At 33.2% G+C, this 21,285-nt stretch overlaps 1 protein-coding gene across 3 annotated transcripts in view; it reads left to right on the plus strand.

Moving 5' to 3' along the window:
- Cmtr1 (Cap methyltransferase 1) overlaps positions 1-21,285 on the plus strand; it is a 156,331-nt gene that overhangs the window by 65,556 nt on the left and 69,490 nt on the right. For all 3 annotated transcript variants that reach the window (XR_016141857.1, XM_089090049.1, XM_089090050.1), the window contains exons 6-10: positions 3,013-3,180; positions 8,589-8,759; positions 12,030-12,222; positions 13,791-13,900; positions 17,384-17,480. Coding sequence is in view for 2 of the 3 variants with exons in the window: in XM_089090049.1 (XP_088946175.1) it covers positions 3,013-3,180; positions 8,589-8,759; positions 12,030-12,222; positions 13,791-13,900; positions 17,384-17,480 (739 nt within the window). In the remaining variant the exon portion in view is untranslated. The remainder of the gene's footprint in view (positions 1-3,012; positions 3,181-8,588; positions 8,760-12,029; positions 12,223-13,790; positions 13,901-17,383; positions 17,481-21,285) is intronic.

Genomic DNA, 21,285 nt, shown 5'->3' on the forward strand with positions numbered 1-21,285 from the left:
CGAATAAGCTCTTTTCGAAGTTTATGCGACAAATCGATCGATACGAAGTGCCCTGGTATGGAAAAAAATGATACATTGTGCCAACATCGTTCTTTACTTATGCAGCGCGATTGCTCTGCCTATGATGATAAGTGTCGATAGTAAAGTCTCTTTAATCAGAATTGAAGGGGCTTTAGAATTCAATTCTTAAGATTTTATAATTTAATTTAATTCTGTATATTTAATTAATTAATAATAATTCTATAATTTATTATAATTAATTAACTATAATGAATTATAGTTTCATAAATAGAATTATAAATAAATCTACTTATAAAATTAAATATTAATTAATAATTTAATTCTTTAGAGTATTAGTGACTTTTCATTTGTGACTATAACTAATTTGTTGAATAAGAAAATGTTTGATTTAGTGTCATTCCAGTCTTGCTTAATTTAATTGTTTCATAAATTCAATTAGTTAAAATAATTTAATTTTATTAATCTCTTGTTGCTTTTTGATTAAATGCTTATATTGATCTTCTAATTCTTTAGAAGATCATCCAGCATTAGAAGATTTTCTGATGGCTCTTCATATGCGGTTATAAATAGCTGTTGGCGAGTGAAATTATTGTTTAGTTTAATATCATTTTTATTGAATTTAAATTTGAACGTTCAACTTAAACTAATTAATTTCAATGATTAAGTTTAGTTGAGTTCTTGTTTGATTTTACAAGCCTAATCATAATTCCTAAAACACAATTTTTTAGTTAACTTCCTCTTAAAAGACTCACCTTTATACGAATAGCTCTTTTATCTTTTTCTCTATAACTGTAATTTGGCAATGTAAACTGTAATCTGTCCTAACAAATTTGTTTTTGAAGTTGCTCTATTGCTGTGCATCAATGTTCCTATTACTCTGCAGTGCAATTCCTATCTTTCTATGGCGTTTATCTGCTGCTCTGCCAGGTAGCTAGTCATCATGACATTTATTGTAAAAATTCTCATAACTTGGAAAATTGTTTCTCTTCTTTATAAAAGAAAAGACGAAGGATGACAGATTGTCAAAGATCGTCCTTTTCGGCCAACTGTCTAGAGTTAAACAGAAAGCAGGTTGTCCATAGTTGGGGTAGGAGGATAACGTAAAGAAAGATTTAAGGGAAATCGGAACTTCCTTGGAGGGCATAAAGAGGGAGTCTTTGAATAGATTGTTATATAGGCGGCGCATGCGTAGCTTTGTTGGCCTCAGGTAGTTTAGTGCTGTGGTGAGTCCTGAGTAGTAGTAGTAGTATAATACAAATTAATGCTCATAATGGCTAATTTTCTTCTATCTCAAAGCGGCTCGTATAATTGCTTTATTTAAGATCAAATCTATCTAAACTAGTTTTAAACATGGGACAAAACAATTCTTTTCACATGTCGACTATCGTAATTGCACCTTGAAATCTAATTATATCAATTATCCTTTGTTCAACAAAGAATGGCTGGAGAATTTTCAGTTTAATTTTAAAGTTTAAAATTAAGCTATTATTAAGCATTAATTAGTTATTATTAAGCATTAAACTTAAAATTTAACTAAATGATAAAGCACTTCGATAAAGACATCCGCTAAGCCGTCGTCAGTGCAAAAGAAAAAGCCGACCTTTTGTTGTTACCCGAACTGAAAGGATGGAACGACCAACGAAATATCTGCTTTCTTTTTCATCGATTGGTGAATTTCGGGAGGTCTTTTATTGATTAGTAAAATACACATATGTTTTACAAATATATTTTTGTCCATCCAGGGTCAATCCTAATTAAGCACAAACGTTTTCAGTTTATGTACATTTCTCCTCTTTTATTCAGCTCAATGTGAAAGATCGAAAATTTTCTGAAAATAGAACTAAAGCTCATCAGGATTGCCTGAGCTTAAAATAAAAAAGAAAAAATGTTTATGTTCTTTAATGGCTCGTTGATGTTATGCAGCGCCCACATATCTGTTATGATACAATTTTCCAAATGATACCAGGCTCGTTTTAAGGGAGAGGGGTCTTCGAGCCCGTAAACCATGAAACCTTTTTGTGGGTTATACCTCTCCCCCATCCCCCGAGTAAAAATAAATCTGCACCTGTATGACTTCAGCTATTGAATGTTTATTTCTCCTTGTATACCATTATTTTTGTTTTATAATGGGGGCAGTCTAACTTAAATCTTTTCTTACGTTTATATTCCCAGAGATCAATGGTCTTGGAAACAACATTGTTTTTGGTTTAAGTATCTTAAAATTTTACTGAAGTTTCAATTAAAACCTTTTATTATGTTTTCTTATGCCTTGAGTTTTATCTTTTTGTTTATTCACTCGCTGAAAATCAACCTTATCTGGAGAGCTTGACCGTACATGCTCACAGCATTTATATATATCGTTTGGTTGCGTTGACTTGAGGCTCGTCACTTTTAATTTGCCCTTCAATTTTTCTTGTTTAATTTTATTTATTTCAATTCTTAATTTTTTTTTGTTTTTTAATTCATTTCAGTTCCATTTCGAATGAACAATACAGTTGCTTTGGTGCTTTCATCGAAGTGACTTTATTAGTAACAGTAACCCAAGTAATCAATGTCGCAACAGTAATTGTGACATTGGCAGTTTAATATTGGTGGTGGTTTTTTATGTGCTTTTACTTTATTTTAGTTTTTTAATCTTTGTTTCTTTTACGCTGAAGACGTCTCGTTTTTATACAGTCGAAATATCCACGTCGTTTTGGTTTTTTGTCTTTTCGTTACTGGCCGATGTCTCGTTTTTTCTGTTTTCTTCATTGAGTTTTCTGTCTTGGTTTCTTAGTCCCACTTTAAATATAAAAAATTAATCTGAAATTGTTGTATTTGTTAAATTTTATTATTTTGTATATTTATTTAATTATTCTATTTATCAGTATTTATTTATTTTGTTCTTATTTAATTTAATGGCTCTTAACTCCCTAATAAAAATCTTTCTCGATTATTTTATTAATTTAACTGCCAAAAACGATTTATAGCCAGAATCGTTCTTTTCTTTAGGTAATCGAAGCTAAAGCAAAATTAGAGTGGATGCCCCCATTTCATCAGCCCGTTCCTAGTTTTGAAGACATGAAGAGCTGGGTAGTCATAGGAAGACGTAAGGAGGCTATTGAAGATGAAATACAGTTCTGTGACCCTGAAGTCCTTAAAGAGGTTCTAAATTGTAAGGTAAAACGTAATCATATTTGTAAGCTAGGTATGGATGGGTTTTTAGAATCCTCCCAGATCTGTTTTAGGATCTCTCCTTCTCTGAGAAGTTCTGCTTTGTGCTTTGTTATTTGAGCCAGAATATTTAGACTTTTATTATTATTTTGTATTAAATTTTTTTTTTAATTTTCTCTTTCTATTACCCATTTTTTATATATATGGTTGTTTCAATTGTAAATGGAATGCATTGTGGTCTAAAAAATTATTTGCAGTTATCTTTTCCAATAAATCTACATAATATACAACAAGATGATATGATGGCTATTTAAATGATAACTTTTTTTGTGAAACCCCCATGCACACAGGTAAGCAGGTTGCGTGGTTAGATGTTAGATCTGTTCAAATGCTCCTCCCTCTACCACCCCCCTATTTCTACTGTAAACCGACTATAAAGTTTTAAATATGTAATAAAATCAGCAGTAGCGGTCACATTTAATGCTGAAAATGCAAATTTTGTTTGGATATATATATATATATATATATATATATATATATATATATATATATATATATATATATATATATATATATATATATATATATATATATATATATATATATATATATATTGTACCGTGAGATCGGGCTTTGACCGGGCCCGGGCGCGTGGCAGGCTTGTATTCATTTGATTCTCAAATTACGTATTGGCATAGTCATCACGTTATTCTATAGTTTTAAGTAATGAGGTGTCAAATCAACAACTTCATTGGCATTTAGAAACTCTGGCGTGAATTCAGTTCCTTCTTCCTGTTAATTCATCAACGAATCATCCAATTTATAGGATATGTTTTCTCTTGGAACTCGTTGTGATTCACGCTATTGTTTCTTTTCTAACCACGGATTTTGTTTATGATTCGATGTGATCACCCCTGTTGCTTATCTTCTGTCCGCAGATTTCTTTGTCCATTGTTTTCATTTGGAATTCATTGTGATGCTTGCTGTCGCATGTCTACTAGCCGCAGATCTTGCTGTGCTTTATTTTCGTGCATCGTTACCTCACACATTTTCCCATGCCTTTTAATCTAGCTGTTCGGATTCATTCAAAATCATGTTTAATTTTGCATGACGTCATAGATACCAAAAATTCTTTCTTGGCCTTTCCCCAGTCGTTCTAATGCATATGCCCTCTGCAATATCTAGGTTGCAATTTTGGCTCATTTTGAAGCTATTGTTTTTTACATCTATTGAACACTTTTTTTTAACTTAATTTCCCCTAAAGGATGTATAAGTAATTCTGACCTAGCTAATTGTCTTGTATTTCGTCGCAGTGTCTGAATATTCGTAGGATAAAAGGCGTGATTTGAAAACAAAAAAAGGAGATACAAAACTCACACTTAGTACTAAAAGCGTGTATTTTGCGAAAAAAGAAGATATTTGAAAAACAGCAATTTAACGATCCTCGATCCTCAGTTGAATTATAAAGCATTACATCCAAACTCAAAGTCGCTAGATGGCTTTTGTTGTTGGCTCTGGAGAACTAACTTTTGTTTTATTTATTGGCTCTTGAGCAACAATCCTGGGAAACAGTTGAGAGAGGAAACTCAACTTCATTTCAGTGAGAAAAGAACAACCGGTGCCATCTGTTGTAACCCAACACAATAATAAAGCTCACTATAGAATACTAAATAAAAACATATATTATATATCATTACCTTTTAATGAAATAAAAAATTCTCTAAACAAAGTTTAGTATGTTGGATTTTTATTCTAATTTATAGCACATTGTTACTGATGCTAGTAGTTTTCAGTTCTTATTTAGTTTCCTTTTGTATCGTAAGTTTCCTTTCCTTAGTTTCTTCTTTTCAGTTCGTTAAAGCGTCGGGGTTTCCTTTCTTATAGAAATTTCCCATACTTTTTGACATAAATAGAAAAGATTATATAAGATTATATGATAAGATTATATTAATATATTAGATGACGAAGATAATTTCTTAAACCACATTGGCCTGACATCACATAAAGAAAGAAAAACGAGCAAAAATGGGGTTTTATAGGCCAAATGAAGATACTGAAAAAACAAAGCGAATATTTCGAGAGGACAAACGCTCTCTTTTTCAGCGCAAAACGAAACGATGTATCAATAAAAGCCAAAAATTAAAAGAATTAAAACCAATTTTTGGCTTTTATTGATACATCGTTTCGTTTTGCGCTGAAGAAGAGAGGCGTTTGTCCTCTCGAAATATTCGCTTTGTTTTTTCAGTATCTTCATTTGGCCTATAAAAAACCCCATTTTTGCTCGTTTTTCTTTCTTTATGTAATATATTAGATAATATAGATTATATTATATTATTATAGATTGTAGATTATGTTATTATAGATTATAATATATTAGATTATATTAGATTATATATAAAAAGATTATATGATAAGCTGTACGAATGACTATGTTTCAATAGTAATTCTATAAAAGAAAATCTACTGGGTGTTACGCTGCATTGGTACCGATACTAGAGTTTTAATTCCAATAAAATCTTGTGAAAAGGGTGAAGTTCCCTGCCTTCTCTGTTTCTCATATTCTTTGCTTCTTAGCTTAGCGAAACAGACGTATTTAAAGAGACCTCGTTTTTGGCCAATCAGCAATTCTTTGAAGTTCCCCTAACGTTTCTAATCGCTTTTAAGCGCTAATCGCTTAACGTTTCGAAACGCTTTTTTAAGTAGCTTGTAATCATGCTTAAACGAGGAATCATGAGGACGAAATAGAGGCTTTCAATGGAGCCATGCCAAATGATTATCGTGACGGAGTCTTCGAATCCGAGATTGCTGATACCTGCTAATTCGTTAATTTTTGTGTTAATTTTTACTATTATTAATTTTTGCGGTTTTCGCCTGATTTTGGATTTTACCCCCTTCCGGGATGGTTCTAACTTCCGTAACCTCCTCTAAATAGCTTCATACAAATTTATGAAAAATTATGCAAGAAAAAATGGGTTTAATTTTTATCAAACAGTGAATAAATAACAACAAAATAAACCCTTACTTAAAAAAAACACTCCGAATATTTCGGCCCCACGTCCGGGAGCCTTCCTCAACGGGGAAAAAAAGAGAAATTTTTTTTTTTTTTTTTTTAAATAACTTAAATAGAATTACAACAAGACTAAACACACAAAGAGAGAGAAAAACAAAATAAAAGAAATATAAATAAATAAGTTTTATTTAAGATGTGAGTTTGATTCCTACTTATCTATTTATATTTCTTTTCTTTTGTTTTTCTCTTTTTCTCTCGTTGAAGAAGGCTCCAGGACGTGGGGCCGAAATATTCGGAGTGTTTTTTAATTAAGTGTTTGTTTTGTTGTTATTTATTCACTGCTTTATTAAAATTAAACCCGTTTTTTCTTGCATAATTTTTCGAAAATGGATAAGCAGTGTGGTCTAAGAAAATTATTTACGTACGAATTTACTGTTTCCTCGTCTGCCTTCATGAACCTAAAAAAAAAATTCAGTGAACCTTTTAATTCGCCCTCGGAGCTCCCATTATCAGTCTACCCATCGGTTGGTACTTTGCCATAGACTGGTGGGTTCATTCAACTGGCCCTTTTTTGTTTGTTAATTTAACTATTTACACCATAAAGTTGAAGGTCAAGCTGCTTGTTGTTTTATTCATGACTTGAAATCAGCTAATGCTGAAGTTCTTTATATTAATTTGTAGATGCTTCCCAGTCAGATTACTACAGCAATAAACCACCTCATGCCAAAACAGCTGTGAACGGTCCTTCACTCCTGCCCCCTATTCAAGGCTTCTCTCTTGCTCCGAGAGGCCAATAACATTACTCCGAAAAATCTGTTGATTGTTTTTCCCTCACTAAGTTAAAATAAACTGATTTTGGTTTTGGCCTAGTATCAGGGGTTGAATCACACCCCGTTAAGTATCAGCTAAAGGCCCATTTTTTGAAATTTACATCTATTACTAATAAGGTTACATTTCCTACGCAATTAGCTTACCGACAGTGTTCACCGGCCATTATTTTAAAGCACGCAGCTATCATAGTTACTAACCGTTGCCAAGGTTACCCTCCCCCCTCCTTGTTTACCCGAACCAGAGGTCTAGAAGATTTCAAGTGCCTGAGCTGGCCATGCTCTAGTTTACTTTTTCGAGGCATTGTGCTGGTTTGATGAAGCCCAAAATTCTGAATATAAATACTGTAACTTCTCCATAGGTAAATTAACGCGGTAATATTACAGCTGGTGTATAGCAACGCATTACCACATTGGACTATAAGGGTGTTTCGCCTTCAGGTTTAATTTCTGCTCGGTTGTACTTACGTTGTGTACGTCCCTTCTCCGATATGATTGGCGAACAAGACGTTATCGGTCCGAGGTCGGAATCAAGTAGCCTTGTGTTTCTTATTTTTCCAACGCCTAGTCCTAGATGATAACTAAATTTCTCTAATGAATGAGTTTTTATCCAACGGATTGTGAATATAGAATTGGCTCTATTCACATCGTGGAATATGTAGAAAATATAACGATTTTTTTTCTAATCCTTGTTTATTAGGATTTGTTGTTAATTGTTTTAGATTTGAATTTATTTAAATTATCTTATTTAGTTAGCATTTGCTTAATTATTTTAAATTTAATTCAAATTAGTTTAAACTTTGCTTGTGATTTAACGTTTTATCTTTTAATGGAGACAAAATATAAGTATTCAAATCCCAAATAATCGAGGTCTTAGTGAAATTTAATTAAACGAAAAGGTGTTCCTTATAATTTTTAAAAAGTCAGTGTTTTTTATGCTGATTGTCAATGTACTGAATACTATATCACATTGGGTTTAATTTGTTTCATTGGAGTTTAAAAAAAAAGAAAAAAAGAAAGAAAAAAAGAAAACCTACACTCGAGGTTAAGAAAAAAAGAAAGAACTCCAAAGACATGTAACAATGGCTTCTTATAAACTTAAGTCATAAAATGAATGGTTCAGTAATATATATAACAGTTATTTCTAAACAAGGTTTCTAATGTACAATTATAAGCTATAAACCAAGCTACGTTATTGAAATAAGGAGAAAATATGCTAAATATATTGCATATAAATCTACTACAACTATATATCTCAATTTTGAAGTTTTGTACATTGCCTTATCCTTGTTTAGTAGTTGATCAGGGTGGGGGGGGGGTTTATCCCCTTACATATATAGAACCTTTTTGGTATTTTCTTCAGAAAAAAATGTCGCTCTTCTGGATCTGAAAAACATCTTGAATTGTATCTTTTCAAAAAAAATGATAAAAAAAGGAGCCCCCCCCCCGCTATTAACTCTGTTAATTGGCACCCCTGCAGATATTTTTCTATCATATTTCTATCAATCATTTTCTCCTTATCTTTAATAATTCCTTTTATTAGTGTATATATATTATTATATTGATTTTTTTTCAAGACTGTGTTTGACTCTCTGGACGAAAGGGATTTGCGAGATGCAAGGACTCGATCGAACCCTTTTGAGACAATTAAAAAAGTATTTTTCCAAAATAGAGCAGCCGTTAAAATGGCAGAAATTGATGCTGTTACCGAGTTCATGTTTACTAATTTTAATCAAAGGAACGATGATGTAAGTGTTTCTTCCGTTTCTTTTCTTGGAAATTTCCGCTACTTCTTCCCATTTGTGTTTGTTTATCTCGAAGCTTAATCCCGAAACAGGTTGCTTAAAAAGGAAACATTCTTGGAGGAATCAATGTTTTCTACCTGGTACTGTACAGGATTTACCTGACTCCAATAGGATGGATCCCTTGCTCCTCGGTACTTATCTGTTATAGCGACCCCACTCAAGAATTACGCCGTGTATAGCTCGAGATCAAACCGGTTACATCTGTCTGTATTTAGAGATAATTAGCTTACGCTCAGAGGAAAGCAAGAGCCTGTGACAGAATATATTAGACTTATATAATTTGGGCTATATATTTGCATACTAGGGGGAGGGGTTAAGTATTTGGTCAGCGTGAAGTCAGAAATTAATTCTTACTACATAATAGTTTAGAATAATTGTAGCTAACACAATTTGCATGCAGACCGGCTATACTTTACCCCCTCCCCCCTAATGTGCAAATATATAGCCTAATTTCTTTCTAAAATTACATATTTTTATCATCATCTGGTATATTTCATTAGGATTAACCTAACTTCACTTCTTGAGTGGGGTTGCTATAACAGATAAGTACCCAACATTTTTCTACTTTGTATTTATTGTATGTTTTTGCTCATAATTATTCTAACTAGGCTTATCACACCATCAAGATTATCAGAAATTTGAATCTAAATTAGATTCTACATCTTATACATTCATATTTCTCGTTGCTCAGATTTCCTTTTATCCTTGCAGGATCTATCACCCAGAAACTGGGGGATAGTATAAGACCTTTCTTTGCAAACCCTAATCTCTTCTACAAAACTTGAAACTGTTCCATCAATGTTCTTTGCTGCTTCGTCTTCAAAACTTATATCTTAGCACATATTTTTATTCAATGTGTTTTAATGTTTTTCAGGGGGGGGGGGACGAGATGGCAAGACATTTCTATGAACATTGTCTGTCACCCAATCCTAAACTCTGTTTAAAATGAGAATTATAGCAACGTAATATATTAATGCTCTTTTAAAAATATGTCAATTGACAATGAAGCTTCATTTCACTCTTTTAAGCGCTCACATAGGCTAAATATACATGCTATTCAAACCCATCCATTACGCTAAGTCTTCACTCAAATGTTTTGGCAGAATTAGGGTAGGGGTGAGGGGTCAATTCCTGTTAGCATAAATAACCTTTCCTAACCTTTCCTATTAATAACCTAACCTTTTCATAAATAACAATCGATAGAAATTAACTTGAATGAACAAGTCCTTTTTTTCTTTTGGTAAATATTTAGTTTAATTAAATAGTTAAGTAAATTATTAAATAAAATAGTTAATGAAATTATATACTATATTAACTGAAATGTAAAATAATTATTCTAAACAAAAAAATAAATTAATTTCTATAATTAATTTATTAATAATTAAATTAAAAACTTAATGAACAATTAATTTAAAAATATAAAATTTTGTTAAATATTAAGTAAATAAGGTAATATTACCTCGATTACTTCGTAAGCTAAAAGATGAAAATACCTCTCAATGAGCCTTTTAATGGTAATTCCAAATTCACTAATCGCTATTTGCGCCTCATATAAATGCGCCTCAGAAGACCAAATTTAGTCTTAGTTTATTTACAAAACTCAACAGATTTAGTATATGCTTTTCAGATTGGCCCTACTTGGCATTATAAACGAACTGTTGATAGGATATAAACACAAAATAATAATGCCAGTTACAAAATTATCGAAGCTTTGTATATTGCCTGAGAATAAAGCAAATACACCCTATGTAATCTAGGATTCGGCTTGGGGATGACACCCTCAATTATAATTCGGAAACCCCTACTTTATTAGTATAGAGAAAATCAATGTAAATGAGCCCTTACTTCGAAGCATTTCAAATAATAAAAATAAATTTGTGAATGTGGCTCGTATTACATGTAATATATAATATAGTAGAAGTTATCCAGCGATGATAAATTTTCCCATAGATAATTTTGAAGATCACACTGCCTTTCCATGACGATAAATAAAAGCTCAAATGAGAATAAATCCTTTTAATAGACAATGATATATTTTCACAAAAATATTGGATATTCGGTCATATATGCTTTTAAATATCTGGCGATCAATAAACTTATATTTGGGGAGCATAACCAGGCACGTACACAGGGGGGGGGGGAGGGGGTGCGGGGGTGCTCCGCGCTTGTCTGCCCTGAAATCTCATCATTTTTTTTTATTTTCCAATAATTTTCTGATACGTCTCACAGAATATGGGATTTGAAGGATTTGCCCCCTCCCCCCGAAACAAATTCTTGTGTACGTGCCTGATAATAACTCCCGGTGCTACATCAGGAGTGGCTGTTAATTTTGCCTTGCCTACAAGGTTGTTCTCGGGAAAATAACATTGGTTTTAAATTGCTTAGGGTTCTTCTCCTTGTTATTTGGCTGTTTTGAACCGATATTTTTGAACACTTTTTTTTGCGTGCATATTATGCACACAATGGTCTTCAGGTCACTTGGCTTAGTTCTCCCACAGCTGAATATGAGACTGAAGAAGTAGAAAAAGACCATTTATAGCATTATTACGTTGCACGCCACCTGTTTGGCAACTTATGTTCTTTGGGAAGATGCCGAAATATTCTTATGTGTAAGTTCATAATAGATAGTGCTACTGTGCGCAATAAAAAGAAATTCAACGTTCCAAGGTACTAAGTCTTTGTGTGAGAATATGTTTATTATTTGTTTCTAGTTGTTTTTTTTTTTTCAAAAGCGCCAAAAATTACCCAGGAGCCGTTTACACTTGTCAATGCGATTTAGTTGTTAGCAAGGGCAGTTTAGTTGCTATGTGAAGGAGTTGAAGAAATTACCTTTTATCAAGCAACTCAGAAACTTTAAAAAAAAAAAAAAATTTGTTTGTCTGAAGGATCGAGTCTTCGAAATATCCTAATACGCTTAGAAGTATGGCACTCATCATACACATTCGTTGAAGGAGATCTTTTGCAATTTTTAAGCATTATAATTTAGAAATTTTGTAAAGTATATAAGTAATTTTTAAATAAACTTCGTGACTTTTAAATATAAAATTTGAATGTTATATAAATCTTGACGTATAAATAGTATGCCCTTTTTCTGCTGTTTTTTGTGAGGTTTGTAGCCTCCACCGAAAAATTATAGACCCTGTCCTAAAGATTCTTATGTGCATGACCTACTATAAACACATTAAATTTTCAATTTTCTTTGTCATCTTTTAGGCTCCAAATGTTGACGCCAAGGAGCCTCTTTATTTTGCTGATGTTTGTGCAGGTCCTGGGGGCTTTAGTGAATATGTTCTCTTTCGGAAGAAGTGGCATTCTAAAGGCTTCGGTTTTACTCTGAAAGGGGATAATGACTTCAAGCTTGAGGAGTTTCTTGTTGGGCCGCCAGAATGCTTTGAACCGTATTATGGTAAGTCGTTAACTAAACTTTCAGAATAGCCTGTTGCTGTAATATCGTTTATTTTAATAAGATTGAATAATGAATGTTCTATAGATAAGGTGTAATCTTGATAGCAGAGATGAAGATTCATCTATGAACACAAAGATTCTAGAATTATGGATCCCTTACGGACTTCTTGAGCCCTCAGTAGTGTTTTAGCAGCCATTGCTGGATAAGGACTGCATAAGGTCCAGCAATGGCTGCAATGTTCAATGCTGAAATATTACCTATGATAGATAAAAAGAAATACTTAAAATTTATTTATGTGAAAACAAGCCACTTTGTATGGGGATAATTATATGTTTTGAGGGAAAGTATATAAAAATATAATTTGCAATCATTATATTATGTGAGAACAGTATAAACTTAACAATGTCTAGGATAAATTTTCACGACACGATCTATTAGTTGTTTAACATAAAAGGCTGCCTGCGTGCTCGGCGTCGTAACTCTTCAATTTTTAGGGCCATAAATGCTGCTATAAGGTGCTAAAAATTATTTTATGAAGTTTTCATCGTAGGGAGGGGGGCAGACTAAGCATTTAACCTTTGACGCACAACCAAGGCACTTACTAGTTTCAGTGACCTCGTGTAGCATTCAGGACAAGCATCCAAGTAGGGCCACGTCATCCGCATAATTGAGGTGAATCGTGCGAAAAATCAGAAAAGACTGGGGCTCCTTGAAATCTATAAAATCTTTAAATATTAGCCTTTAACGACCAATAATATGAGGATTTAATAGGAATCAGAATAATTGAAGTTCTTTTTTCAGCAAACCTAGTGTTTTGTGCTTGACTTTCATTTGAACGAAGCAATATTTGCAAATTATAAATTTCTACGTCTTTCTTATCCACGACGTGTCTCTTTAAAGGTCAAATACTGCTTGAAAGTTTGATTACTCCTTCTAATTGAGTCCTAGTAAGCTGTTAGATTTATCCTTAAGAACTTAGGTCATAACCATGTTAAACAGTGTCAAACATGGTTAACTAAGAAGTTTTCTAGAGAAGTGGACACCGGACAAACTAGAGTACGTTATTATGATAACTTAGCTTTACAATTACTTTTCTGCCTTTTTTCTAGGTGAATATTATCCACGTAGCTATACCGATGTCCAAAAATGAGACTGTCTTATTTAAAATATTAAAAATATAAAATCATACTTTCAAGGTATAAGTTGTGCCGTCAAGAAGCCAGATCGATCATGTTTTAAAATTAAAAATTTTAGTATTAATCGCTATTTATGACTAAATACTTGTCATAGAAGCCAGTTTGACTAAACCCAAATAAAAAATTATGTAATCACATTTATCTTACTCAAAACACAAACAAAACAGAAACAAGTACGGCAAACACTAAAGAAATTCTAGACATTTTTTTTTTCGCTAAATCAAAATGGCGTATATTTTCCTCCCAATTTTTCTAGTTCTTTTTGTACAACTCGCCCGTTTAGCAGCTGAACCACTCATTGGAACCTGTTGAACTCATTTTAGCCCATATAACTCATTTTTAACTAGTTTAACACGTTGTCCTTTTTTTCAGGTAAGAATGGAGATGGCAATGTTTATGAGCCAGAAAATATTAATTCATTAAAGGATTTTATATATGACAACACTGACGGCAGAGGAGTCCATTTTATGATGGCCGATGGAGTATGTAGTCGAAAATATAGATATCTCAATGTTATTATCCAAAACCTTCAAGTGTAAATCCTAAAAGAACAATAATTAGACAAATAAAAAGGGGGCATTATTGCTCAAACATAACTTTTTTATTTATTTATTTAACATATTTATATATAAAAATAAATCTAGCACAGCTTGCTGGTAGCTCAAATTTTTAGTTACTAGACTATTATATAGCGGCTGTAATAAATTCCATTTTATATTGTTCAGTCTTTTTTCTATTGCGAAATGTACGTGTTTTTACTCAAGTAAATTTACCTGACTACAACTTTTGTAAAAAAATATAAATATTAAAAAATATATTATAATATATATAAGTATATATAAAATATATATAAAATATATAAAAATTTAAAAAATATATTCCAGCTCCCGTGGTTTTTGCGTAACAAGTTTCTGTTACATTCGTCAGGGCAAGCTGGTCAGAACCTCCAAAACGGGTGAATCGCACGATAGGATAAGAAATCGCACGGTTAGGAAATCGCACGGTTGGAATAATCGCACGGTCAGAACAATAAATTTTCAGTTGAAAGGTAGGAATAATAAAGCTAGAGAAAATCGTCAAAAGTTTAAGGAGAAGAGAGAGTGAAAGAAGGGCAGGAAGGGCAAATTGCTGAATGGGGAAATGTCCTTTCACCTGTTGACGAGGACTAATATGACCGACTCTCACCACAAAGTAAAAGTTAAGACTAAATTAGCAGTTCAAAGCTAGGACTATTAGCAAAATAATAATGAAGATCATACTTGTACCATGTTTGTAATTTTTTTTTTTTTTAACACAAGTAAGGAGCAGCGTTAGGACTTATTAAAACCAACAATAACTCGGAACGTAAAGAGGCTGTTAAGATAAAAAAAGAGGCTGATAAAAGTTTAAGGAGAAGGGAGAGTCAAAGAAGGGCAGGAACAAAGAAGGGCAGGAAGGTCAAATTGCTGAATGGGGAAATGTCCTTTCACCTGTTGACGAGGACTGATACTCATTTTGACGTCAACTCATGTTGACGAGGACTTCAACTCATGTTGTCCTCGTCAACTCATGTTGACCAGGACCAGGACACCTGTTGACCGACTGTCATCACCAAAAAATTTGTTTTGAAGGTGAAAATGAGCGCCTTCGAATAACAATTTTTTAGATTCTTATTCTTGAAATTAATTTGTTGACATTTTGCTATCGATTGTGTTATTTTAGATTTTGAAAAAGAAATCCGTTTGATATCACCACCGTTGCCAAGAAAATAGTTTAAAAAGGCACGTTATCTTGCTGAAACTTTTGGAAGCTTTTTAGCAATTTTTGAAAGCTTATATGATTACCGGTAAAGCGTGTCCTGGTATCGTCATAAATTGTAGACCATGGTGTTTGCTCTGCCCTCTCTTCTGATCGTCAGACAATATGTTCTCTCGCATCATTCTTTCACAATATTCATATGTTTCATTGCAGTGTATACCTTTCACCCGATCCCACTAAAATACGACGGGAGAGTAGTAGATCCTAGCCTTGAAATCTAAATCTTAAGAAAAACAAAGAGACCCCAAAAAAATAATCTCAGTATGAACAAACAAAGAGGACTACGGCCAGTAGAAGGAAAAGACAAAGTAAAACGACGCGGATATTTGCCATGTATAAAACAAGGTAGTTTCAACGCTAAGAAACAAAGATAATTTTAATTTTTAATAAATTCTAATAAATTTAATAAATTTAAAAGAAAATTTAATAAAATCTAAAACCAAAAAAAGAAGCTATTTTACAAATGTTGCTACTGTGATTGACCAACACAGAAGCTAAATAGAGTTGCTTCAATGAAACCACTGAAGGGAATGAATAATAATAAAATAAAATGAATATGAAATTAATTATTTTGTTGTGAAATAATCCTTTTGCTTGCTTTTACTGCTGCAATTCTCCTTGGTATTGTATTTAACCAAGTCCCCTGGTGATTTTGTAAAACTTCATTACCCATATTAGCTTTGGGTTCACTTTTAAGAAGAATGTCATCAATCGAGTCACCTCTTCTTCATGAAGATTCTCTTCAGAATTCTCTTGAAAATCTCTCTTAGTGATAATTTTTTGTCTTTTTGTTTTTGTCATGGCTGGCCAGGTCGGCTATAGATTTTTAATTTATAAATCTTAAGGTAACAGAGAAATGGTAACAGGTATAATGGTAAATGGTAAAAGGTAAAATGTAAATGATAAAATGGTAAAAGGTAAATGGTAAAAGGTAAATGGTAAAATGGTAAAAGGTAAATGATAAAAAGCAAAATGTAAAAGGTAAAATGGTAAAAGGTAAGAGAGGAATAACAGAGAAATCAACTAAGTTTTAGATTTTAGATTTTATATTTTAAAAATGTAAAATCTATGAGATCTTTTTATATTTTATATTATCTTTTATATTTTAGATTTATATCTTTATATAAAGATTTTATAGATACTATAAAGCTTTGTATTCAAAACAATGGATAGTTATGAGCCTCACCTTGCCTTCAGGATTCTTTGCCTGAAACGTTGCCGTGGTTTTACGGTGTTTTAACATTAGCGTGTAAAGTTGCCGTTCAATATGTTTTTATTTCACTCAATTTCGTTGTCATAGCTGAGCGGTTAGTGCGCTAAACTTGCAATTCTATGCTGAGGTTCGAGTCCTGGTGTTACGGATTATTTGATTTTGGATAGTGGCCAGTGGTCTGACTCTTTGAGCTCAGCCAAAAGTCGACCCAGCTCTAAATTGGTACCAAAAACCGTGGGAAGGTAAATAGGAGGGATATGCGAAATCAAAGGATGGCTGGCTCCCAATCCCCCATTGCACTTCTTGGCCGAAGGGCCATGAAATGGAGATCAGCACAGCCCATTTTCACTATGAAGTTTAGTGCCGTTTCATTACTTTTACAAATGCCAATTTTGTTAAAAACATGTGATTGTGGCAAGTAAACTTGCCACAATCACATGATTGCTTGCCACAAAAACATATGATTGTGGCAATTTTGTTAAAAACATGTGGCAAGTAAACTTGCCAATTTGGGGCTAAATAGCTTACCAATCTCATTCAGAAAGAAGAATCGCGAGTTAAATATAAATTTCCAGAATTGTAAATATATTAGCAATTTAAATTGTGCTTTGTGTTTGTTTGCAATTTTATAAGAAGAAACACAGTTTTGCTTTTTAATTTATTCTTTGAATAGTACTTTGCTTTAAATTGTTTTGCTTTGCTCTTATTGTAACTTCAGCTGTATCTTCTGCTTTTATTTCCTTTACTCTAAATACGTTCCTATTTTTCACTCTAATACGTTCTCTAATACGTTTACTCTAAATACGTTCCTATTTTTCACTCTAATACGTTCTCTAATACGTTTACTCTAAATACGTTCCTATTTTTCACTCTAATACGTTCTCTAATACGTTTACTCTAAATACGTTCCTATTTTTCACTCTAATACGTTCTCTAATACGTTCCTATTTTTCAGGGTTTTTCTGTTGATGGTCAAGAAAATATTCAAGAAATTTTGTCAAAAAGATTGTATCTCTGTCAGTTTCTCGTTGCCCTTTGTGTTGTCCGTACCGGTAAGTTTTATGCGCTTGTTGCCCTTTAACTATATTGTTTTACAGTTTTGTAGCTGCCTTCTGTTGTACGTAGCAGTAAATATTATTCGTATTCTGTATGGTTTTTTGGTAGAATCTTCTACTTCTATTACCAGACTACTTCTAAAAAAAGGATCTTGGAATAAGAGATTTATCCTTTTTGTAAGTGAGTGAATTTATGGACATTTTGAGGGTTCAGTTTGCGAGAATAGTTTATTAGAATACATTAATTGACGTTATTGGTGAAGATGATGGATGTAGTCAAGATGTAAAAAGTGGAATAGCTAAGGCACAGGGTATTTATTCACAGTTAAGAAAATGGTTTTCGTTAAATTCGTGAAATGAAGTTAATGATCTTAATTTGGTACAGCTAACGGGTTTTTAACATATAATACCGGAATAGAAATCAATATTAGGTTAATAATTGAGAAGTGCCTGAGTTATCAAACACCTTAGGTCCTCATTTTTATAGATTATGAGCAAGCGTTCGATTCTGTTGATAGAAAAGCTTTAGCGATGGTCTTATCCTTGTATGGTATACATTAAAGTGATTAGTGCTATGTACGAGAATAACACTGCTGCGGTTAAGATAGAAAATGAGGTTAGCAGCTGGTTTCATATTAAATAAGAAATTGAGCAAGGTTGTGCTCTATCCCCCCTTATATGGAATCATTTAGATGGACTTGGTCTTAAGGAGTATAGGAAAGGCAACAGGAGAACATGGAATCAAATGGAAGGGGAAAACTTTCCTGGACTTAGATTATGCTGAATATGTTGAAAGTAGAATAGCCAAGGTTTAGTGTTTTCGTAGTTGAAAAAAAGTTTAGAAGAATAGGAAATCTACAAACCAAGATTAGAATATTGGAAACTATAGTGATAACAGTTGTCAAATATGATTCTGTAGCCTTGGTGCTCCGAAAACCGGATGAAGATTTGCTACATATTTTCCAGGGAAATTGCCTGCGGATTGTTCTCGGTACCCCGACTGACTGACCGTATTTCAAACAGTAGGCTGTACGAAAAGTGTGGTTCAATTCTACTTTCTAGTGCTATAATGACAGAAAGGGTGAGATGGCTAGGGCATTCTCTGCGGATGAAGGACAGATCGCGGAAGATTATCCTTTTCGGCCAAAGATCTAGGGCTAAACGGAAAGTAGGTCGTTCGCGGTTGGCGTTGAGGGATGCCATAAAAAAAGAGTTAAGGAAAATAGGATCTTCCTGGGAGAGTGTAAAGAGAGAGGCTTTGAATAGATTGGGATGGAGAAGGAGCGTGTGTAGCTGTGTTGGCCTCAGGCGGCGTGGTGCTGCAGTGAGTTGTTAGTAGTAGTAGTAGAAAAGAAATAGAAATAAGAAGTGGTGCTCAAGTCAGTTATTTTAATTTTATTTTGTGTTGCTTTCAATCGAACTTTTACTTTCTAAATGTTATATCTCTTTGGTTTTATCGATCTTTTACTTTCTATTTACTATTTGTTTTGGCTTTTTATTGGTCTCAAATGCTGTTTCGTTTCGCTTGCAATTGACCCTTTGCTTTCTAAATACTACTTCTTTTTGCTTTGCATCGTACTTTTGCTTTCCGAATGCTATTTCTTTTTGCTTTCAAACGATCTTTTGCTCTCTAAATGCTACATCGTTTTGCTTTCAATTGACCTTTTGCTTTCTAAATCCCACTTTGTGTGGTTTCAGTCGATCGTTTGATTTCTAAATACCATTTCATTTTGTTTTCGATTGATCTTTTGCTTTCTAAATACTACTTCTGTTTGCTTTCAATCGACCCTTTGCTCTCCAATCCAGCATTGGTTATGCATGGCTCCGAAAAATGAAAAGCCGAAGAAGAGATGTTAGATGTGTTTCAGGGGATCTATCCAAGGATAGTTTTGGCACTCTTGTGAAGGATTGCTTATAAGGCAATACGCTAACGAGGGTTGGTTTTCATTCCACACTGATGATTCAAAATTATGTTTAATGAGTAATGGATTTCTATCTTTAGTCCAAAATAAAAAAGAAATTATTAAGCGGAGTAGGTCAGGTTTTAAGAGGAGTAGGTCATTAAGAGGAGTAGGTCAGGAATAATTGATTTCTATCTTTAGGCCAAAATGAAAAAGAAAATATTAAGAGGAGTAGGTCAGGTTTTAAGAGGAGTAGGTCATTAAGAGGAGTAGGTCAGGAATAATAACTTTCTATCTTTAGGCCAAAATGAAAAATAAAACATTAAGAGGAGTAAGTCAGGTTTTTAAGAGGAGTAGGTCATTAAGAGGAGTTGGTAAGGAATAATGGCTTTCTATCTTTAGGCCAAAACGAAAAGGAAAACATTAAGAGGAGTAGGTCAGGTTTTAAGAGGAGTAGGTCATTAAGAGGAGTTGGTCAGGAATAATGGCTTTCTATCTTTAGGCCAAAATGAAAAAGAAAACATTAAGAGGAGCAGGTCAGATTTTAAGAGGAGTAGGTCATTAAGAGGTGTAGGTCAGGAATAATGGCTTTCTATCATTAGGCCAAAATGAAAAAGAAAACTCTAAGAGGAGTAGGTCAGGTTTTAAGAGGAGTAGGTCATTAAGAGGAGTAGGTAAGGAATAATGGCTTTCTATCTTTAGGCCAAAATGAAAAGGAAAATATTAAGAGGAGTAGGTCAGGTTTTAAGAGGAGTAGGTCATTAAGAGGAGTTGGTAAGGAATAATGGCTTTCTATCTTTAGGCCAAAACGAAAAGGAAAACATTAAGAGGAGTAGGTCAGGTTTTAAGAGGAGTAGGTCATTAAGAGGAGTTGCTCAGGAATAATGGCTTTCTATCTTTAGGCCAAAATGAAAAAGAAAACATTAAGAGGAGCAGGTCAGATTTTAAGAGGAGTAGGTCATTAAGAGGTGTAGGTCAGGAATAATGGCTTTCTATCCTTAGGCCAAAATGAAAAAGAAAACTATAAGAGGAGTAGGTCAGGTTTTAAGAGGAGTAGGTCATTAAGAGGAGTAGGTAAGGAATAATGGCTTTCTATCTTTAGGCCAAAATGAAAAAGAAAAGATTAAGAGGAGTAGGTCAGGTTTTAAGAGGAGTAGGTCATTAAGAGGAGTTGGTAAGGAATAATGGCTTTCTATCTTTAGGCCAAAACGAAAAGGAAAACATTAAGAGGAGTAGGTCAGGTTTTACGGGTGAAAGGTAATAGGTTTAAAATAAATTGTGCTTTTTTTGTAGCCCAGTGGGGCCAAAGAGGAGCTGAGCATCCTCTTATAGGATGACCAGAAGTCATAAGAAAGGAGTTAAGCAGAAATAGAACTTCATGGGTAGTGAAAAGTGAAATTCTGTGCGGCGGAGGAGGAGCGTGCGCAGCTGCCTTTGCCTCAGACAGCATGGTGCTACAGTAAATCGGTAGTAGCAAAAGCAGTAATAGCAGACTGAAATATGCAGAAATATAATGTAAATTAAATTAACTTATGTATTATGTATTATGAATATGATATAATATAATTTAGGTATAAATGAGAAATATGCAGACTGAAATCATAAATGAAATGTTTAAGTTATTCTTTGCAATCTCTTCTTTATTTAATATTTAAAAAAGGAGTAGGAGCCCTTTTCTATCCTGTATTCATTTATTTATTTTCTCCCAAAGTGGTAAGCTCTTAGTAATAATATATTTGAACCCTCTATACATACAAAAATGCGCTTAGAGCAGTATAGTGAAAGAAACATTCATAATAAAACACTCGTTATCGTAAACACTAAAAAAACACTAACAATGACTCACAAACGATTGATACAACCCAACGGAAAATCTACGACTGATTCAAATCGCTGTCTGA

This window comes from Artemia sp. Qi Xiang Cuo, chromosome 6, assembly GCF_049724085.1.
Source record: "Artemia sp. Qi Xiang Cuo chromosome 6, ASM4972408v1, whole genome shotgun sequence".
Taxonomy (NCBI): Eukaryota; Metazoa; Arthropoda; class Branchiopoda; order Anostraca; family Artemiidae; genus Artemia; species Artemia sp. Qi Xiang Cuo.